This window comes from Malurus melanocephalus, unplaced genomic scaffold, assembly GCF_030028575.1.
Source record: "Malurus melanocephalus ecotype Western Australia unplaced genomic scaffold, MMel_1.1 scaffold_500, whole genome shotgun sequence".
In the NCBI taxonomy this organism is placed as follows: Eukaryota; Metazoa; Chordata; class Aves; order Passeriformes; family Maluridae; genus Malurus; species Malurus melanocephalus.
Genome location: NW_026623732.1, coordinates 106,314 through 128,700, shown reverse-complemented (window position 1 = coordinate 128,700; position 22,387 = coordinate 106,314). Strand labels below are relative to the sequence as shown.

The following is a 22,387-nucleotide window of genomic DNA, read 5'->3' as shown; positions in this document are numbered from 1 at the left end:
GCCCTTGGAGCAGCCAGCAGTGCCGGGGACAGGCCCCAGCACTGGTGGGAAGCTACTCAGAGAAAACATCTTCAAAGTGCAGAGGTTGGGCAGTGATGTGCGAGCGTCCCGTGGGGAGCAGCGTGGTTCCCGGTGGGAAGCAGGCCAGAGCTGTGTCTGCTGGTTTGGAGCAGCTGCAGATTTATTTATAATGCCGTGGGCARCATGTGAAGCCACAGATAAACACGCGGGAGGGGAGAACAGAAACAACAACACTGAGGAGACGCTGCTGCGGAGGGAGCACTGCACTGAGCTGCAGCTATCACAGCCACCAGTGGTGGGTCAGGGCCAGGCTCCCACCCCTGCCACTGCCATGGGGCTTTGCTTTGTGTCCTGGGTGCCAYGGGGATCCTTATGGATCCTTATGGTGCTGCCACCCCAGCAGGATGGCACTGTGGAAGTGGATGTGACAAGGGAGGGAAGGTGCTGAGGTGGCTGTCAAGGCATTGACAGCTGGGATTGGGGTTGCCCATGCAGGAACTGGTCTGTCTTTGTTGTCCCCAGCACAGGAGTTGGTCCTGTTGGGTGCCCAGAGCAATGTGTGAGCATGGGGCAGCCCCAGGGAGGACAGAGGTGCTGCTGGGGAAAAAATGGCCATGACAGCCACCATGGGTCACCATGGGTCACCATGGGTCACTGTGGGCACAGCAGTGACGGGGCAGAGGGCAGCCCACCATGGGTCACTGTGGGTCACCATGGGTCACTGTGGGTCACCATGGGTCACCATGGGTCACTGTGGGCACAGCAGTGACGGGGCAGAGGGCAGCCCACCATGGGTCACTGTGGGTCACCATGGGTCACTGTGGGTCACCATGGGTCACCATGGGTCACTGTGGGCACAGCAGTGACAGGGCAGAGGGCAGCCCACCATGGGTCACCATGGGTCACCATGGGTCACTGTGAGCACAGCAGTGACAGGGCAGAGGGCAGCCCACCATGGGTCACCATGGGTCACCATGGGTCACTGTGGGCACAGCAGTGGTGGGGCAGGGGGCAGCCCAGTGGGAACTGCACATGGAGGAGCTGCCTCAGAAGGACGATGGGTTCCCATTCCTTGGGGCCTATCACACCTCGTGTGGAGCTCACACTTGTGGCAGAACTTTGTCCAAATGATCTCCTGGGGCCTGAAGTCACCTGTCACACAGAGAGGTCCATGAGCAGCTGGCACAGGTGGCCCAGAGGGGTCGCCCAGACTCCCCATCCCTGGCAGTGTCCCAGGCCAGTTTGGATGGGCTTGGAGCACCCTGGGCTAGCAGAAGGTGTCCCTGCCCATGGCAGGGGTGGGGCTGGGTGGGCTTTGAGACCCCTCCCACCCCAAAGCATTCTGTGGTTCCACAATTCTGATTCACATCCACTTGTGCTGACCCTGCAGGGTCACTGTGCTTCACAGGGATAGGTTATTCTCAATTTTCTGTAATTCAGGCACCCCCTGCTCAGTGTAACTCCATCTCCAAAATTACTGCAGCCAGGGAAGCAACTTGATGTGAAAACTGTGTCAAAAGGGGCACATTGAGCTGTGTGCAATAGGGACCATGGCCCTGGGACCCCCTGCACGATGAAGGCTGATAAACAGGAGCCTCAAAGACAGGAACCTGGTTTGGSGAGCAAGAGGAAGGAAGCTGAGCTAATTTAGCTGTCTTGGAGATGGATCATTTGCCACCCGTGAGCACCACAAGAGGGAAAGGAGGTTTTGGACTGCAGGGTCTTTGTAGAAGGAAAAGGAAATCCAATAGCTGGCAGCCAAATGGTGTAAATCCAGACTAAAATTAATGGAATATCTGGTGTTTTTTTATGGGAAGATAATTTGCCATTGGAAAATCTTGCTTAAAACCTGCAAATTTCTTCTCCTCCTTGTCCCTGGGCCAGCCAGGGTGGATGCAGAGCTCCAAGGGGACCCTTCACTTGAGGAGAAGGGGCTGGGGGCAGTGGTACACCAAGCACAACATTTCCACTGCACAAAGTTTTCATTAAATACAAGGCTTTTAAAAACGCAAAATGCTTCAAAATATGAAGTTTATTTGGGGAATTATTTGTAATGGCTTAGAATATATCTTCTTTTCCATTATAGTAATTCCTATTAATGTACTTACTATGCACCAGTGTCATTGATAGTTAAGATAAAGTAACAAATTTAAGGGGGTTTTAAAGCTTCTTGCTAGCACTGGGTGAAAAATGTTGTTTTCCTTTCAGATCAAACRCCACTGGTGTTTTAATGAAAAAGCCAGATCCTCTGATAAAATAAACACTGTTATTGCCCTATGTAAACAAATATTCAGTTTAAAAAGAAATTTTGTAAATTTGACCCACAACATTTCGGGATTAGCTGTTTTCCAGAACTCTTCCTAGTGAGAAAAATTGAAAAGAACTATTTTTTGCTTTTTTACTCTTGGAATAAAACCAAATTTTGAAATCCTGGTTTCCTGTGAACTGGAAACCGCTGGCTCGAACCAGGAGTAATGAACAAGCCACAGTCTGAGGAGGATTTACTGCTAGGAGTAGGTGCAGGGAGCACAGTGCTATCGAGGCACTTTTTGGGGTCCCAGTGGGGAAGGGGAGGTCACATGCACTGAGCAGTGTCACCTCTGCATCCAGGCCTGGCTCTTCAGTGATGGGTCTGCCCAAGCTGAGCTTTCCTTCCTTTGTTTTTGTTCAATGGAGTGAAAGAGGAGAAGATGGAGATGCTCTTGGGGGATTCGTGGCAGAATGCTTGGTTTTCTGGTGGGGCGAGCCAGCAGAAGGATGTGGTTACATCCAGTAACCATTCCCATTCTGGGACTGTCCCTGGCAGTGTCCAAGGCCAGGTTGGATGGGGTTTGGAGCAACCTGGGATAGTGGAAAGTGTCCTTGCCCAAGGCAGGAGGGTGGGACTGGGTGGTCTTGAAGGTTTCTCCCAACCCCAACCATTCTGGAACTCTGTGGGTGTGGAATGGACACTTCCCAGCATGCCTGTAAGCACAGTTGGCATCCCCAAGGTCATGTGCTTAACTCAGGGGCAGATTCACATTCTGCCTAGAGAGCAGAGGGACAGAATTTCCTCTCTGGGCATCAYCTTGGTCTCCCACAGAATCCCTGGCCATGTGTTGCCCTGTGCAGTCTGTCCCACCACACTGTCCTGATGTCCAGCCTCAGTGTGCTCAGACCTTGGGGCAGAATTTCTAAACTCCATTTCCCAAACTCTGGAATGTTGTCCTGTTCTCTTAAACTTGGGTGTAGTGCAGAAAGATCTCTGTATTGCAATGAGTGTGTGGCTATAGACCTGGAGGATAGAGAGTTACCCAGACTGTGGAAACCACTCATGGAAATGTCAAAAAACCACTTTTGAACACTCACTGGAAGTGTTAAAAAAGTGTGTAGGTGTGCTAGAGACATGGTTTAGTGCTGAACATGGTGGTGCTGCAATAATGATTGGACTCAATGATCTCAGATGRCTTTTCCAGCCTTAACGATTCCACAATTCCAAGTGTCTGTTCCATGTATTTCTGATGGGGCTGGCAGGCATGTTCACCTGCTCCTGTTGGCCCAAGTGTTGGGGAACCATAGCCTGACCATCCCTTCTTTTGCCATCAGTGGAGTTAAACCGACCTACTCTGGATGAAAAGAATTGCTGTGCTGGAAGTGTGATGGGCTGCAGGAAGGATGAGGATTCTTTGCTCTGGCGAGGCTTAGGAGGACTTTGTGCTGGTTGGTGGAGGCATCACCTGACTTATTTCAACCCAAATCATCTGGAAAACCAGCTTTAACAGGGGTTTAATTTTTTAGTACTTTTAAGTCCTAAAAGAGCTGTTCCTTCCCACGTCCTACTGTGTCTCCAAGGATTCTCCCTACTGTGCAAAGTGCTGAGAAAAAAATATCCTGCTTTTGCAAAGGAAACTRGAAGGGGATGGAGGATCCCTGCTCAGGCTGCTCCTCATCTATAGGGGTAGAACTGCTCTGGGCTGAGGGCACCCAGATTTGGGATTCAGAGGAGGAAAATGTGGCTGGGCTGATGGATGGAATTCATTCCATTCACAGCAGAAGACATTGCCTGTGCTGGGCACATCCAAGTCCCACCTCAAATCCTGGGGTCAGTTTTGGGCCCTTTGTGAAATAAAGACATTGAGAGGGGCTGGAACATTTCCAGATAAGGGAATGGAGCTGGGGAAGGGGGTGGAGCACCACAAGTGGCTGAGGGAGCCTGGAGAAAAAGGAGGCTCCTGGGGGWCCTTCTGGCTCTGCACAACTCCCTGACAGTAGAGTGCAGCCAGGGTGGGGTTGAGCTCTGCTCCCAGGGAACAAGGGACAGGACAAGGGGAAACAGCCTCCAGTTGTGTCTGAGAACATTTAGACTGGATATTGGGAAAATTCCTTCATGGAAAGGGTGGCCAGGCATTGGATCAGGGCGGTGCTGGAATCACCGTCCCTGGAGGTGTTCAAGGAATGTGTGGATGTGGCAGCTGGGCACTTGGTTTAATGGTGAGCATGGTGTTGGTGCTGGGCTAGTTTGACTTGATGGTCTTGAGATCATTGCCAGCATTAACAGTTGTGTGACTGCATGATTCTGCATGGGGCAGGAGCAGTGGGGGCAGACAGGTGCAGGGGACAGGACCTGGCTCCCTGCTGGCTGAGACCTCAGGCTCAGTGAGGGCTGGGCTCCAGCCCTGCAACCCTGGCTGGCTCCTCTCAGCCTTTATCCCTGTCTCCATCTTCAATCCTTTCATCAGCACCCAGTGACTCTTGTTTCCCCTTCCTTCCACAGAGACACTGATGGACTCCACTACGGCGACAGCAGAGCTGGGCTGGACGGTGCATCCTCCATCAGGGGTAAGGCATCACCTCCTGGGGGCCCTGAGCAGCTCTGGGGTCTGCTGGATGKGATTGTGGCAGGCTGGGCTCAGCAGAAGTCAGGCACTGAAGCAAAGTGCATTGAGCATGTGGGAAGAGCACAAAAGAAGGTGTCAGTTGAGGTTTCCAGTAGTTTTCTAGGAGATGATGCTCCAAAAATACCCCAGTGTGGAAGGGATGTCATTCCCACCCCACAGAGTCAAACCTGAGTGGTGCTTGAAGAATCATACTCTCCATAGAGCTGGCCTGCAGGCACCTAAAAAGCAGGAGGGGAGGAAACAAAATGCCAAGGCCACCGTCATTTGTCCCCAGTGACTCACTGGTTACTCCATTACCTGTCACTTGTAGGAGGGTGAGGGCATTGGGCTCGGGTCCTGAAAGGACTGCCCAGCGTCCCTGGCATCCCACAGAGGGACATCTGCTGTTCCAGGAGAACTGACTGCTTCACCAGGGCCAGGTACCCCCRGAGCCACACCCCAGGACCACCCTGAACCAGCTCCTTTCAGGAAGAGCTTGGGCAGGGCAGAGCATCAGGTTCTTCTGTCCCCAGAGGRTGCTGGCACWGCCCAGGYTCCCCAGGGAATGGGCACRGCCCYGAGGCTGCCAGAGCTCCAGGAGYGTTTGGACAGCGCTGCCAGGGATGCACAGGGTGGGATTGYTGGGGTGTCTGTGCAGGGACAGAGKTGGAATTGGATGATCYCTGTGGGTCCCTTTCAACTCAGAACATTCTGTGATTCTGAGATCTYTGCACCCTTGTGCTCGTGACAGAAAACCAGAGTGGAGCCACCTCCTTGTCCCACRTCAAGGTGCTTCAGAGCACCCTGCCCAGCTCTGGCTGCAGTGACCAGCAGCAGCCCCAGTGCCTKAGCCCCCCAGACCTGCTCCCCACACTTGGGTGGCCCAACCCAGCCTGGCCAAAGCCWGGAGATGCCACCCATGCCTGTGCATGGCGGTGGTGGCCCAGGCTCCGTCCTGCCTTCCACCCACCCTCGGCAGGGGCTGGATGAAGACGTTTCCGTGGCTCTCACCCCCGGGCTGACAGCATGCCCCCGATCCGAGCCGACTTGGCAGAAGAAAAGAAACRGCCAAGAAAAGCCTGGTGTGGGGAGATTAAACCGAGCCGGAGCAGCGTGGCCGCGGTGTCGCCGGGCGCGGGCGCTCCCATCACCATGATAAAGAGCAGAGCTGCCCCAGCCCCGCCAGCACCCAACGAGGGGGATGACGGGCACACAATGACGGGGAGCAGAGGTCAAGTCTTCTTCTCTCCTGGCCCAGCCTTTCTTGTTTGCCGTGTTTCCATATGTAAAGCACGCCCTGCTCCCGCTCCCCAGCCCGGCCGTAATGAGGCCGGGGCCTGCTGGAAGCCGTCTCCCCGGGTTATTGTGCTGCTGCCTTCTTTTGAGCTCCCGGCATGTTAATTAGAGAGCCGGGAGAAAGGGAGAGGCTTCTAATTAAGCATCGAGGAAGCGCAGGGGCTGGCGCGCAGGGGTGACTTTCTCTCCCATCTGGGAGAAGGGAAGCAGGGAGCCAGCCCTCGCTGCCTCAGGGATGGGGAGGGTGCTGGGCGTCCTGAGCCTGGCCTTGGGGTGCTCCAGGTGCCCCCCTGGGATGGARATGCCTGTCTGGATGCAGTGCAGTCCCTGTGGTTGGTGGGATTGTCTCCTGACCTCCGGCAGGGCTCTTGGGGGGATGTGGGCACATCATGGGTGACGGTGCTGCGGTGCCTCCATGGCTCCGTGCCCACGGGCAGGACAAGGCATCACATCCCACCCAGGGGTGGCTGGCCAGGCTGGGTGCAGCCAGCATTGCCTGCAAGACAGAAGCTGCTGTGTGCTCCTTTTTGGGGATTATTAGAGACCCMAAAGCCCAAACAGTTGCTTTTTTGTCTGGCTCTGAAGCTCTTGTGCCATTCACAGATGTCCCCAAGTCCTRCCTGCCCATCTCCTGCTCAGCCCAAGCCCTGGAGACCCTCATTCCACCTTGTGCTGCTCCTGCCTCACCAAGGCTGAGCCCTCTGGTCCTGACCCWCCTTGGGTGAGGATGGAGGGTCCTGGGACCCCTGGGTCTTGGGGGCTGCCATGGTGGGTGTCTGGACTAGCCCAGGTGAGGCAGAGCCACATCAGAGGCAGGGCAGGGGAAGGAATTGCTTCTGCATGCCTTGTCCTTGATTCCCTCACTCCCCTCCCAACCAGTGCCCTGAAAAACAGGGAGATCCTGCAATTTTCTACTAACRCACCAAATTTATTTCTGGAAAACAAAGCAAATGCTCCCGCTGTGTTTTGCAAGGATGCTCTTCTCGTCCCCCAGCCCTGGCAGCAGATTTGCAGCCACTGCCAATCTGAAGTGGTTGGAGCTGTTGGGGATCTTCCCTGACAGCCTTCTGTTGGGCTGTGAGCCTTGATGTGTGAGGAGCAATCTGTCTCCCATCCCCKGAGCCTCCCTCCCCAGTCCTGGGTGCCCTTGTGAGGCCGTTTACAACCTGATGGGCTGGGGGTGCTCTGCTCCCACAGGATTTTCCCTGGATTTGCTCCTGGCACTGTGCTGGATCTGGGCAGTGCTGCTGCCCTGCCTTGGGTGTTGTGATCCTGCAGCTAGGGCAGGGTTGTGCTTGGGGTGTCACGTCCATGGCAAACAGCTCGGCTTCCACATGAGCAGCTTTGTGAACAAGTTGAGGAGGAGCAGTTCCAGCTGGCCAGGACTGTGTCACACGCCAGCAGGACCCTGCTCCCTGCTGCCAGTGTCACATGAGTGCCCTGGGTGGGGACAGGAATGCAGGGAGATGCTCTGCACTCTGGCAGGGGCTGGGCTGGGGAAGRTGCTCTGTGAGCTGAGAGCTCTCCTCCCACATAGACCCTTCCCTTTTAGTGCTCCCTGCAGAGGGGCTGGTTACAGACTGCAGCTCATGTCCTGCATTCCCCACCCTAAACCATCCCCATCCTAGACAGGATGGAGACAGCAAGTGCTGGASGATTTGGGAAAAAACAGCCTGGGGAAAGGGCAGAAAGCTGGAGAAGGCCAGGAGATGTCACAGCATCTCTGAGCTCTGTGGGGACCCAAGGGAACAGCTGGAGCTGTGTCAAGGGGGTTTAAACTGGATTTCAGGGAAAGGTTCTTCCCGCAGAAGGTGCTGGGCACTGCCCAGGCTCCCCAGGGAATGGGCATGGCCCCAAAGCTGCCAGAGCTCCAGGAGCGTTTGGGCAGCGCTCTCAGGAACAGGGTGGGATTGTTGGGGTGTCCTGGGCAGGGCCAGGAGGATGACTTGATGATCCCTATGGATCCCTTCCAGCTCAGGATATTCTCTTCTATTCTATAATTCTGTGAGCTCTACAGAGCTTCCTCCAGAGCTGGCAGAGTCTGTTAGCTGCGGGGAGCTGGGCAGARCTTCCCATGGGGAAATCTGTCAGCTCTGGGCTGTCTTGCTGAGAAGGATGTTGCTGTCACGGCACGGCTTGTAGGGTTGTCTGCATCCCACAGATCCAGTCTAGGACAGCTGGGGCTGGGACCTGCACACAGCTGCTGGAGAAAAACCCCAAAGCAGCTGACCCTTGAAGGGGCAGGGATGAGGGCTCCCGTAGCCAGCATCTCCCTTGCTGGGAACACGGTGGAGTTGGCCATGGTCCCCTCCCTAGGAATAGGCACTGGCTGCAGCCAGCCAGGAGGTTTTATGGCTTGTGAGGAAGCACATCCTGTGTGCCACATCTGTAACCATGGTGGCACTGGTGGGAATCTGTGTGCTATAGACCCCGTGTTCCTTGGCCAGAGGCACAGCCATGCAGAGTGGCTGTGGGCACACTCCCTGCTAAAGCCTTTTCTGCAGAGCAGTGGCCCTGCTGTCCCACCACCAGCAGAGAGGCTTGACCCTGGGCATGGAGCGAGCACAGTGCTCAACTTTTCCCCACAGTGTGGAGCCTGCCTGGGGCATGGCATGGGTCAAACATTGCCCAGGCAGGTACAGAGCTCCTGCGGGGCTGGGATGAGTGCTGGGCACTCTGGGACAACCTGTGGGATGGGGTGGGCACAGAGTGGGCTTGGGAAGAGSCAGGGAGGGTGGGGAGCATCCATTGAGTGCAGCCCCTGACTGACTGTGTCCTGGTCGCAGTGGGAAGAGGTGAGTGGCTACGATGAGAACATGAACACSATCCGCACCTACCAGGTGTGCAACGTCTTCGAATCCAGCCAGAACAACTGGCTCCGCACCAAGTACATCCGSAGGCGCGGGGCACACCGCATCCACGTGGAGATGAAATTTTCTGTCCGGGACTGCAGCAGCATCCCCAATGTCCCAGGCTCCTGTAAGGAGACTTTTAACCTGTACTATTTCGAGTCAGACTTTGACTCGGCCACCAAGACTTTCCCTAACTGGATGGAGAATCCTTGGATGAAGGTGGACACAATTGCTGCTGACGAGAGCTTCTCCCAGGTGGACCTAGGTGGACGGGTGATGAAGATCAACACTGAGGTGCGCAGTTTTGGGCCTGTCTCCAAGAACGGTTTCTACCTGGCCTTCCAGGACTACGGGGGCTGCATGTCTCTGATTGCCGTCCGTGTCTTCTACCGCAAATGTCCCCGTGTGATCCAGAACGGGGCCATCTTCCAGGAGACGCTGTCGGGAGCGGAGAGCACCTCGCTGGTGGCAGCCAGGGGGACGTGCATTGCCAACGCCGAGGAGGTGGATGTGCCCATCAAGCTGTACTGCAATGGTGATGGCGAGTGGCTGGTGCCCATCGGCCGCTGCATGTGCCGGGCTGGTTATGAGTCAGTGGAGAACGGGACCATCTGCAGAGGTAACCACAGCCCTTGGGCTGGCTCCTGCATCGCCTCGCTGCTGCTGGGGGCACTCGGGATTTGCRTCAGGGACCTGCATGAACYGCWTTGGGAGGGGTGGGAGAGGGGCGTKTGTGGAGTGACTCCTTYCCCAGCTCCTCACTTCCTTCCCTGGGCTCATCCATCCATTGCAAAGGCTCTGTGTGACCTCTGGATCCCCAGAGCCACTGAGTTTAGGGCTGGCTCCTGTTGCTGGTGCCATCTGTGCTCTCCACATTTTGGATGGACACACGTGTGGTGCGTGTCACYGATCTGCAGTTGCCTCCCAAAATACTGGGGCTGTTTTCCTGTTGGTTTGTGCCCATTCTTGGTGCGGGCTGGATGGTTTCTGGGATGAGGGCAGTGGGATTGCAGGCTCCCAAAAGGGTGCAGTGGGACAGAGAAAGCTGCATTCCCCACCCTACAGCGTTTTCCTGGTGAGGTGCAAATGGCCCAGGATGGGACACAGCCATGGGCTCTTCAGGGCTGCCTGGCCCCTGGGCTCCTCAACAGCCAGAGGTTCCTCTCCCTATAAATGTCCTGCCTCCGTAGATGTTCTCCTGCCCCTCTAGATGTTCAAAGCAGACTCCACAAGTCCCTGCTGAGCTCAGCTCAACACCATGGAGCCAGTGTGGTCCCAGGCCAGCAAGAGGCTCCATAGCCCCTCCCTGATCTGTGTGCTCCTGCCCAGTCACACGTGGGCTCAGAAAGATTGAGAAAGTGGCTTTTGGGAGGGAGGTGGGGACCTGAGAGCTGTGTGATGGTTACCTGTGGCTGTGATAAATGTGGAGCACAGAGTTTGGCAAACAGGATCATTTTCCCCCTRTCCTGGCTGAACAAATCCCAAATCCCACTGTGGTTCTGATAGCATCGGCACACTCTGAGCAGAGCCAGGGCTTCTCTGAGATCAATTATAGATACAGCAGTGGCCACTGCAGAGCCAAGGGAGGAGCTGTGTCTCCTCTCTTCTGCCTGTGAAGGGGTRGCCAGGTTGAACCAAGCTTGGGGAAGGTGCTGGCAGGGGGAAACACACACTGGAGAGGGGAACAGACAGTCTGGCTGTGCTCAGTAGGGACTGTGGGCTGTATGATCCCCTTGGGAAGGGCTCCGTGTCTGCTGCTGGTGAATTCAGGTCCTGCTGTGCTGTGGGGATCATTTAATATCCCTGATTTCAGCTACTTCTCATTCAGCTGCTGAACGCCCCTTCCCACCGAGCTCGGGCAGATCAAGTGTCTTCCAGCCTTAGCCGGGATGGGGATGGGGACAGCAGGAAATACTGCTGGAAACTGAGCCTGGCTAATCCCTGCCTCCAAGGGCGGACGGGGGCTTTTAAAAGTCCCAAGTGAAGCATCCGTAGCAGCACCAGAAAGCCCCAATGATTCATGGCAGTTTTTCCATCTCAGCCTGTTTGTTCCTGAGCAGACCCTGTGCAGTGCTTTGCTGTTGTGCAGCCGGCGTTTCTGGGGATGCTCCCCGGTGCCACTGCCAGCCCAGCCAAGGGACAGTCCCCTCGCATGTCCTGGTGCTCCCTGTGTCCCCGCAGGGCTGGAGTGGGGGCTGAAGCGGAGGGAGCGAGCAGGAGGGAGAGGCYGGTCCCCCCTTTGTCTGGGCAGCCGCAGGATTTTGGGAGGTCCGGTACCTCGGCAGCTGTTTCTGCAGCCGGTGCTGGCGTGCGCCGGCCCCGCACTCCCCGCCCTCATTAATCACGCCGTGGCCAGTGGCCCATCGTCTCCATGGGGCAGCTGCCTCCGGGGCTGCCTCCCCTTCCCCTTACCTTTTCCTTTTCCTTGCCCCTTCCTCTTTCCCTTCCCTTTCTCCTTCCCCTCCCCCTCCCCCCTCCCTTTTTCTTTTCCTTTTCGCTTCTTCTTCCCATTCCCCTCCTCCTTCTCCCATTCCCTTTCCCCTTCTCCTTCCCTTTCCCCTTTCCCTTCCCATTCTCCTCACCTTTTCACTTCTGCTTCCCCTTTCCCTTCCCCTTCCGTTTCACCTTCCCCTCCCCCTTCACCTTCCTCTTCCCCTTTCCTTCCCCTTCCTCTTCCCCTCTTCTTTCCCTTTCCCTCTTTGCCTTTGTCTTCCCTTTTCCTTCTTCCCCTTCTCATATAGGGTGGAATCAGGGCTGGATGGGACCTCAGGACTGTACCAGACTGGGACACCCTCTCCATTTCCTGGTACCCCAGGATTGTACCAGAGTGGGACACCCCCTCCATTTCCCCTGGCAGCCCCAGAAAAGGAGCAGGGAGTGGGAGGAGAGCCAGCCAGGGAGCTGGCAGGGCAGCCCTGCCATCCCCATCCTGTGAGCCCCACAGAGGGTGGGGAAGGGGCTGGTGRCCCCAGCTCAGCTCGGGAAGGACCTGCGGGATGTGTCCCCGTGTCCCTGTGTCCCTGTGTCCCCACCCGGTCCCTACTCCCGGTCCCCCTGGAGTGGCTGGGGGGATTCACTCCTACATGTGGCTGGCAGGTTTGCTCGTGTTTCCAGGGGTGGGAGGGAGTCTGGGCCCCTTTCCAGAAGCAAAACAAAAGCAAATCCGAGCCGGCTTTCGGGGCGAAGTTCTCACACACACTGCGGCGCCCAAACAGGAGCATGGGGGGACACGGTCCTGCCCCACCAAGGGGTCTGGGTGGAGAAGGACATCCCAAGGAATGGACAATCCCTCTGTGCAGCTGGCCAGGGTTGCTCATTTTCTCCGCTGGGTTTTTCATCTGGCTAATAGCGCAGCAGCCTGCTCGCGGCAGTGTGCACAAGGGATATTTATGGAGGAAGTTCATGCATCTAACAGCTTAAGCTCTTCTAAGCTCGCAGCCCCAGCACAAAAGGATTTGGGGGCAGTTAACAATTGTGTGTGGTTAAGAGATTTTCATTTCGCCGGGCCTGGCTGCCCGTTCCTCTGCTCTGGCCTGCGAGGGGCTCCACGCACGCGCCTCCCCCAGCCCCGTCCTCCCCGCTTCACCTTCTGCTCCCTGCCTGCGTCTTTTCTCTCCATCTCCCTGTTCTTTGTCTGCGCCTCCCCCCTCCCCTCCCTCCCCGTCCCTCCCATGCAGCACATGAAGCGCATTTCTCCCTGTGCCTCCCGTAGCCATTGGCTCCGCTCCGGCACGGTGCAGGCACGGCCATTGTGCTGCCGTGCTCGCCGGGCTGCTGGACAGGGGATGGACACTGCCAGGGACAGGGGATGGACATTGTCAGGGACAGGGGATGGACACTGCCAGGGACACTGCCTGCTCAGGGACAGGGGATGGACACTGCCAGGGACAGGGGATGGACACTGTCAGGGACAGGGGATGGACACTGCCTGCATGGCCTGGGCCTGCTCAGGGACAGAGAATGGACACTGTCAGGGACAAGGGATGGACACTGCCTGCACGGCCTGGGCCTGCTCAGGGACAGAGAATGGACACTGTCAGGGACAAGGGATGGACATTGTCAGGGACAGGGGATGGACACTGCCAGGGACACTGCCTGCTCAGGGACAGGGGATGGACACTGCCTGCACGGCCTGGGCCTGCTCAGGGACAGGGGATGGACACTGTCAGGGACACTGGCCCCTCTCAGGGACAGGGGATGGACACTGCCAGGGACAGGGGATGGACACTGTCAGGGACACTGGCCCCTCTCAGGGACAGGGGATGGACACTGCCAGGGACAGGGGATGGACACTGTCAGGGACACTGGCCCCTCTCAGGGACAGGGGATGGACACTGCCTGCACATCCTGGGCCTGCTCAGGGACAAGGGCTGATGGCTGCTCCTACCAGCATCTCGGCCCTTCATCCCTCTGCAGCTCCTCTCCATCACAGCAGGATATCTTTGATCCCTGCATTCTCTTTGTTGGGCTCGTACAGCACCGAGCACGGGGAGTCCTGGTCGTGCCAGGATGACAAGGGATGGTTTTGCCCTGCAGAAGCTGGTGGTGACACTGTCTGGCTGTCAGAGACATGTGGTGTCATTCTTTGGGGTCACGGCCTTTCTGAGGAGGAAGGGAGCTGCTGACCTGATAGGAAGAGGARAAAGCTGGTCAGATTCAGGCTGGCAGCTGTTTTCTCCTTGCCCCTTTTCTGTGTTCTTTGCCCCTTTACACCAACCTTGTGAGACCCTCCCTGTGGTGATGCCTCCAGCTCTGGGTCCCAGCATGGGAAGGACATGGAGCTGCTGGAGAGGCCATGGACATGCTTCAAGGGCTGGATCCAGGCTGGGAGAGCTGGGGGATTCACCTGTAGAAGGATCCAGGGAGACCTGAGAGCCCCTTCCAGAGCCTAAAGKGGCTCCAGGAGAGCTGGAGAGGGAATTGGGACAAGGGATGGAGGGACAGGACACAGGGAATGGCTTTGAATGAACAGAGGGCAGGGATAGGTGGGATGTGGGGAAGGAATTCCTGGCTGTGAAGGTGATGAGGCCCTGGCACAGAGTGCTCAGAGAAGCTGTGTCTGCCCCTGGATCCCTGGCAGTGTCCAAGGCCAGGCTGGATGGAGTTTGAAGCAACCTGTGACAGTGGAAGGTATCCCTGCCCATGGCAGGGGATGGCACTGGATGGGTTTTAAGGCCCCTTCTAACCCAAACCATTCTGGGATTCTGTGATTTTCCAGCTCAGGGTGGAGCTGGGCCTTCCCTGAGGGGACCCCAAAAGCTCAGCAGTGTCCCCTTCCCTGCTGTGACTCTGATTTCAGGGCAGCAGATCTGCCACCACCCCGCTGTGTGTGGGGAACACAGAGGCACAGGCGTGACACACGTGTGTGACAAGAACCCTGAGCCACAGAGTGAAAAGCAGCCAAACTGTGCTTGGGATTTTGGACAGGAGAGCCAAATACGTGCTGAGGGCTGGGAGCAGCTTCTGCTGTGCCAGAGCAGGGCCTGTCCGAGCTGTGTCACAGCCACGGCCAYGAGGACGTGATGTTTTCATGATAAGAGGCTATTTATGGCTCTGTGCCTGTTTGGGGTCTGGGCCTCCTCTGATAGTGCTGGACCCAGCCAATAAATTGTAAGGCTCTAGGGGTAAGCGAGTTCTTCCAGGAAGCATTCCTGGTTGAACTGGAGCAGATACAGCCAATTGTGCTGGAAATGTTTCCAGAGACAGAGAACTGCCCATTAAATGCTTCCAGAGGTTCTCCCTGGCTTCTTGCACCGCTGTGCCTGGCGCTCCCACTGCAGGGAGCTTCATCCATYGCCACACCTCTGTGCTCCCTGGGCCTGTTTAAGGGTAAGCTTTGGCTCCCACTCCTCTGGTAAGGTTTTCAGCCAATTTTTTTGGCTCTTCGCAGCGCTTGACACTGCTTTATTCTTTCYCTTGGCAGATCCAGCTCCCCACACACAGGCTGCTCATGGTGATCAGCTGCATGCCAGAGGGGATGCTGAGATTCCCTCTTCCACCCCCTCTTTGCTTCACCATTTTGGCAAAGGCGTTTCTCTGGGTGCTTTAGAAGGATCCTTGTCCTTCCTCGTGGCACTGGGAGAGCTGGGCCTGCATSCTTGTCCCTGTAGGTGTGATTTGACACGTGTTTGTGCTGCAATGCACGTTCCTTGCTTGTGCCCAGCTCCCCGAGGCGTCGGGATTACTGCATCAGGARCCCATCATTCTCAGTATTTACCACACCACAGCTTCCATGTCATCAGCTAACTTTATTGGGAATGCTGTGAGCTTACTCCTGGGTCATTGATAAAAATGTTAAACAGCCCAGAGGCACGAACCACATTTGTTGGCTGCAGCAGAAAGAGCCCCGCTCAGATCTCTGGCCGCACCGTGTCCGCCTGCCAAGTTTTAATTCATAGAGGATGTCCCATGGTGTCAGTGGAGCCACTGATTTCAGAATTGAAATATCCCGTGTGTTAGCCAGGGAAAGCTCTGCAAAGGTTTCCGTGTGTGGTATTAATGCCATTACCCCCCTGGTCAATCTTGTAATTGCATCAAAAACCCAGACAAGGCTAATTTGCCCTAATCTGTTTTCCCTAAGTGCACACAGGTTGGCACTACTATCCCTACCTTCCTTTAATCCCTCGCTGACCCAGTCCTGGAGCTGGCACAGCCTTATTTGACTGGTACTGACGTTGCAATCCTAAAATAGCCACAACTGCCTCATTTAGCAAATAGCTTTTCCCTCCATCTCTGAAACACCCTGTTGCCTCATGGCGTGTGGAAAGTGARCACTGAGTGTGCCCTGGCCCATCAGCCCTCTCCCTACACCCCCTTAGGAAGGTGCTGCCCTGACAGGCTGATTTAGCAATGTTTAACTTTAGTGGCTGCTATTTCACATCTTGAGTTACTGCTGGAATGGAAAGTATTCCACCATCATCCTCGAAGATGATTACATCACCTGGCTGCTTCCCAAGTACAAAACAGGAATTTGTCTGCCTTTTCTACAGGCTTGTTGACAAATTGAATGCTCCCAGCCGGCCGGGGCTCGGTGGCATTGTTGGATCCTGCTTTTGGGGCTTCTCCCTCTCCTCCCTCTCCGTCTGGGAAGCAAGAATACAGCGTCTTTCTTTCCATGGCTTTGATTCTTCTCACTGACCTCTCCATGTTGTGAATCCAATTAGGATTGGATTGGTGGAGACTGCAGCTGCTCACTGGGAGCCACTCCACGCCTGCCTGGTGCTTGTCCTCGGCACATTCCTGTTGGAGTTTGGGATTTGGGAGGTTGGAATGGGACCGGGGGAGCTTGGCAGAGTGAGGGAGTGTCAGACAGGAGGGTTGAGGTATCGATTTCCTGGCGGTGTGAAGCCCTGAGAGATGCTGATCTCACAGGGAGGGTCACAGATGGTCCAGGAGTGGGGTAAGAGATGTCCTGCCAGAGGAGGGAGATGGACACTCACCTTGGAATTGGAAATGCAGCTTCTGAGGAACTGCACCTTCTTGGGAAACAAAGGAAATTAGAGTTCCCTTTGCATTTTGCATTCAAGTCAAGGAATGGACCAAGACCTTCCACAAAACTATTTTCTCTGCAGAGAAAGGGAGGACATGAGGTTTTCCAGGACATGAGAGTGGATTCTGAGCAGCAGGAGGTTGCAGAGCTCTCCCAGCCCTGCTGTGATGGTGTAGGGAAGGATGCAAGGGGTGGCCTGAAAGCAGCCCATGAGTGCCCRGAGGGGAACAGCATCTGCTCATTGATCAGTGTGGGCAGCTCACGAGTCCCTTGGGCAATCTCAGGTCCAGGAAAACCCAGCAGTAGTTTCCTGATGGAACTGRTGGCCATTCCCAGGATTTCTCCCAGAAACGTGGTGGAGTTCTGCATTTCCACCATGTGCCACAGCTGCTGCTTCCCAGTCCCTTTGCCCCAGCCCCTTCATCCCTCTGCTCAAGGTCTCACMATGGTTGTGTTGGAAGGGACCTTGAAGATCACACAGAGCTGCAGGGACGGTTTCTGCCCCCCTTCCCACTCTGGAACAGGCTGCTCCCTCCATCCCATTGTGCTGGGCTCATCCAGGAGATGAGGGGAGGGGGGACAGAGCAGACCTGGGGGTGGTGTCCCCTGTGTCCCCTCTGTGCCTCTGGGGCACACCGATACACAGGTGCTTTCCTGGAATGGATGTGCACCCAGGAGAAAACCTCCCCCTGACTTATTTTTACAGATGAAACAGCATTTTGGATCAAACATCACATTCTTGGTGCTGCTACACCCATGTGAGCAGGGAATAGCAGCTCTGGCAGCATCCCGTGCTGACGCCGGTGGGAGAGCAGCATTTATTCCTCTCTCCTTCGTTGGCCTCCCTTCCCCCCCTCCCCCTTTTTTTTTTCTGAGAAAAGTGGTAAACATTAATAGGAACTGGAATGAATAGCTGAGATTCAGGCTCAGGATTCCAGGATTTTAACTCATTATTGCCATAAAATGAAGGGAATGTGTTTTTTGCCATTGGTGTTTTCCTTTGATTGAAAGCGCTCGGAGATCTTGGGGAGAAGGAGGATTTTCCCTTTAATTCCTCACAGTGCTGAATTTTTAAGGGCCAAGAGGACGATATTCTCCATTGTATGTAASTTGAGGAAAATTGGAGAAAATTCTACTTTTGAGGATTTTTTTCCTTTTTTCATTTGAGATTTTACAGCAAGTCGGGCCAAAGCCAAGAGGTTGTTTTGAACATCTAATTTTGAGAAATACCCTCAGACATTCTCTGTGCTGATTTAAAGTTTTTCTGGTGTCAGATGAGTCAGATGTKCTCAGTGAGAGCACAGCTCTTTGATTTTTAGCCACTCAAGGTAAAAACCTTACAGAGAATTTAATCTAGAAGCCATGATTAGCTTAATTAATTCTAGGGAAACTCATTATTGTTCCCCGTATGCCTTAGAAACATAATCTGTCACAGGGAAATGTGCAGAAAAGTCCCCATAAAAGTTGGGAAATGGAATCAAAGTGTTCATAGCTCATCCAGTGGCTTTGTTAACACAGGCCARACTTCAAACAAGGTTTAATTAGGTTTGACCATGGAAAATACACAATATTGTCACATTTTGAAGGAAACCCTAAGTTTGGTGACACTRAATTGTGATGCCCTGTCCTTGTGTGGGTGGTTGGAACTTGAACACCTCCTGGCCCTTCTTTGGATGCTCCCAAAGCTTTCACAGAAGAGGCTCTGAGTGATATCCTTGACTYCTCTCTGCTCTGAGCTCCAGCAGGAGTTTTCCTCCCAGGAAACAGCATTGGATGCTTTTGCTGGTGTCCAAGAAGTGGGGAAACTGTCTGCAGTACCAGGGAAAGTGTTGATTTGCAGGATGGAAGGTCTTGCAGACTGGAAGTGGGGAACAGGGATGGCATGAGCAGGAAAGTTTCCCTTCCCTGGGAAGGGAAGGCAGGATAAGGTCCTGGTCAGACTTAGAGCCACCAGCTCTGTGTGTTGGCACCCAAAAGGGAACCTGTGTGAACACACTGGGACTCCTGTGAAGCCTTTCCAGGTCTCTGCAGGAAGACTGAGAGCCCAGATCCCTCCAAAGACAGATCTCTTCTTCTCAGCATGTTGAAATGACACCTGCCATGGTGTTGGCACCTTTACAGCACCCTTGGAGCTAACCCAGGGAGCTTGGCTTTGCTCCTTGTGTCAGGAACCGCAGACACCTTTGCAAAAGCTGATGTCTTCAGTTGGGAATCTCGATGTCTGAGTGTAGGATTCTGCTCCCAGACAATCCCAGGCTCCTGGGCTGGCCCCAGCTCCCTGGAGGGCTGTGGGTGCCACAGCCAGGGATGGACATCCCTGCACCAACAGCTGAGGGGAGCCCTGGAGATCCACAGCTGGAAACAGCTCCCATGAGCAGGAGCAGATTCAAACTGCATTTTGAGGCAATATCTGCAGGATTTGGGCGCTGACAGTTTTCAGTGATGACAACATCCTACCTTTGTAGTCTTTTGGCACTTTCAGACTATTGGCACTTCTGGAGCTCACGGAGACTCTGTGCTGAAGATAATTTTTAAGGCTGAAACCACAGCCAGCAATTTCCTTCCAAAGCGCTGTGATCCCAGGAGTCCTGTGGTTGTTACACCTGGAGCTGGACAGGAGCAGGAGCAGAGTGAACAATAAATGGCCACGTGAGAAAGGCTTTGTCATTCAAACCATCAAAATGCCCAAAGCCTCCAAGCTAATCAGAATTACAGTGCAGCCTGAAGTGGAGCCCATGGAGCAGAGAAACACACTTGCTTTGCTCCCTGTGGCATTTCTCCCAGCCTGGATGGCTTTGGAAAAGATCCCAGTGACTTCTGAAGTGGCTGCAGGAACAGCTCATCTTTGCCAGAAGCGGACAGCACAGTCCATGGTGTGCTCCAGATGTGCCTCTTTACAGCCCCAGCTCTCCAGGAGGCTCCAGGGGGAGGCAGGAAGGGGCTGTGCAGCAGCAGGGAGTGGTTCCCACTGCCCCTCCTTGTGCCTGCCCCTCAGGAGAACCCTTCCTGGGCAGGGGTCTGCRTCCTCCTGGGTGGGGGCTGCTGCTCCAGGCAGTGCCCCCAGGTGCCCACAGGTGTGGAACAGGCAAGATGCAGGACCCTGCTGGGCATCAGACTGTAAGCTGGGAATTTCTGAGGTTCTGATCTCTCTGCTGAAACATTTCCGTAGAAACCAACTGTTTTTCCTGAGCCTGTCTCTGCCCCCTTCCCTTCCCTTCCCTTCCCTTCCCTTCCCTTCCCTTCCCTTCCCTTCCCTTTTCCTTCATCTCACGTACCAGTGACAGTTCTCCAGTGTCTCCAGTATCTGTCCATGTTGCTGTCACCACGGTCCCAGAGCATTTTTTTGGCAGATTCCCTGTTCACCCCCAGCCAGATGATTTGGGATCCCACAGAACCAACTTTGGCTCTCAGGGATCTCAAGGAAGGAGGAGGAGGAAGAGGTGAGGAGGAGGAAGAGGTGATTCCTTGGGCTGCCCATGCTGGAGCTGATCCCTCATCCAGCCATCACCCAGTGCATTCCCAGAGCTGAAGGGAGCTTAGGAGGGTTTGTCCCAGGAAATACTCCTGCTGCAGACCTTTCCTTGCAGCATGGTGAGCAAAATCCATTCTGAGCCTTTCAGTGCATCGGTGCAGTCTTTTTAATAAAACACAATGGAAAAGCAGAGAAAATGGGAATAGGAGAAACCTTTGGGGAATGACTCACACCCAGAGAAGCTTCTCATTCCCCTTTCCCCACAGTGCWCCCCAATGATGGATTAAAGCCTGCCTTCTTTTGCCCTTGCAGTGCTGTTTGCTGTCCTGGTGTGGGGACAACGAGCACTGCCATCCTGTCACCTTCATGGGTACTCCCACACTGATCCAGGCAGGAATGGTGGTGCTTCACTCTCACTTTACATCCTGGGAGTGAACCTGTGGCAGAATAGGAGAATTYTGTGAAGAACAGGAGATGAGGAAGCTGTTGTAAGAAAAATAACCTCCAGGTTTTCTCCAGCTTGCTTTTCCATCCCAGCAAATCCCAGCCTGAGGAYCTTGCTGGAGCATGTCCAGAGACAGGAATAGAGCTGGAGAAAGGTCTGGAGCAGGASTCTGATGAGGAGCAGCTGAGGGAGCTKGGAAAGGGGCTCARCCTGGAGCAAAKGAGGCTCAGAGGGGATCTTCTGGCTCTGCACAGCTTCTGACAGGAGGGGACAACCAGGGCAGGGGCTCTGCTCCSAGGGAACAAGGGGAAACAGCCTCAGGTTGTACCAGGGGAGGTTTAATTTGGATATTAGGGCAATTTTTTCATGGAAAAGGTGGCCAGGCACTGGCATAGGCTGYCCAGAGCAGCRATRGAGTCCCCATCCCTGGAGGTGTTTGAACAATGTGGCACTTGGGGACACGTTCAGTGGTGGATCCGGCAGTGCTGGGTTAATGACTGGACTCGATGATCTCAGAGGGCTTTTCCAAYCTCAGGGATTCTATAAAAGGAAAAGGCAGGAGGCTCTGGTTCACCCTCAGTGAGTGCTCACTCTGATGTTCCTGCTTTCCAAAGGGGATTATGAAGCAGGAGAGGAATGTCACTGTGCCCGGTGCTCACTCACGTTGTCACCATGTGTGCGGCTAATCTGCAAACAGAGTGACAAATCTGAGCGTGTGTATCTTCATGATACCCTATAATTAGAACTGGTCTCTTTTTTTCTTTTTCTTTTTTTTTTTTTTTCCTTCTTGAAAGTTTTTTTGCTGTCTGGCACAGATGGAAGTGATCCCAGTTTGTTTTTGTTTCTCTTGAATTAGAGCGCGGCTGCTCTTTCCAGGATTTCCCAGGCAAAAATATTCACATGGGGACCTGCCCAGCATGCAGGGTGGGTTCTCTGGGACATGATTTGGGGTGTATTTGTCTCTCTGCACCTCTGCAGGAGCCGTGGTGGGGATTTACCCTTCTCCAAGGCCTGGTTTTCTGGTGCTTCCAGCTGCAAGGCAGATCTGGAGTGTGGGATGAGGGGACACACGTGGGAAAACAGTTGGAGCAGAGTGTGCAGAGCTGAGCAGAGGGTTCAGACTGAAGCCAGGTGTGGGTCTGCTGCTCAGTCCTGCCTGAGCAATCCCRGAATGGTTTGGGTTGGAGGGACCTTAAACAACCTCATCGAGCTGCAGCCCCTGTCCCCATGGGCAGGGAGGGACACCTTCCACTGTCCCAGGGTCTCCAAACCCCATCCARCCTGGCCTGGGACACAAACAGGGATCCAGGAGYAGCCACAGCTGCTCTGGGCGAACAAGAAGAGAGGGAGTGATGTTTCTCTGGCAGCAGAATTCCTTCTTCCATGCTGTGTTTCCTGACCCCAGGGCTCAGAGGGGCTGTGGGGGTGCCCAGGAGGGGGTTGCCAAGCCAGGGCTGGGGTAGCAGGACGTGTGGGACCACCAAAGCTGCACCAGCCCGACTGGTTCATACAATTGGGGGTGCCCCCAGCTATGATGGGGTTTCCATGGAAACCAGAGCAGTGGTTTCCTGCATGCTGATGTGCTGGAAGGCCAAAAGCAAAGGTGTGGGGGAGGAAGCAGAGGATGGTGGGCAGCAGGTTCCTCCCTGGGGAGCCACAGCCCTGAGGGATGGGGGAGAGAAGGGAAGGAGYACATTTGGGGACCCTGAGCTTCGGTACCCTGAGCTTTTGGGGGATGTTGTGATGTCCCCAGTGCTTGGAGCAGGCTGGGAGCAAGGGCAGTCCTGGAGAGGGCTTTGTGGGTACAGCATCCATGGGGAGRGGGGTCTGCTGGGGGTCAGCTCCAGCTCTGGGCTGGGCTGCTAAGGCCAACAGCAGCTTGCAAGGATGCAGCAGYGTGACAGAGCTCCATGCCAGCCCAGGGAGCTCCCTAATTAGCAGGATTCATTAATTAGC

General features: G+C 54.9%; 1 protein-coding gene across 1 annotated transcript in view; it reads left to right on the top strand.

Annotated features, from left to right (window-relative positions):
* The window catches only part of EPHB2 (EPH receptor B2), a 130,316-nt gene that overhangs the window by 33,304 nt on the left and 74,625 nt on the right, over positions 1 to 22,387 (top strand). The window contains exons 2-3 of the mRNA XM_057381238.1: positions 4,775 to 4,839; positions 8,960 to 9,644. Of these exons, the coding sequence (XP_057237221.1) occupies positions 4,775 to 4,839; positions 8,960 to 9,644 (750 nt within the window). The remainder of the gene's footprint in view (positions 1 to 4,774; positions 4,840 to 8,959; positions 9,645 to 22,387) is intronic.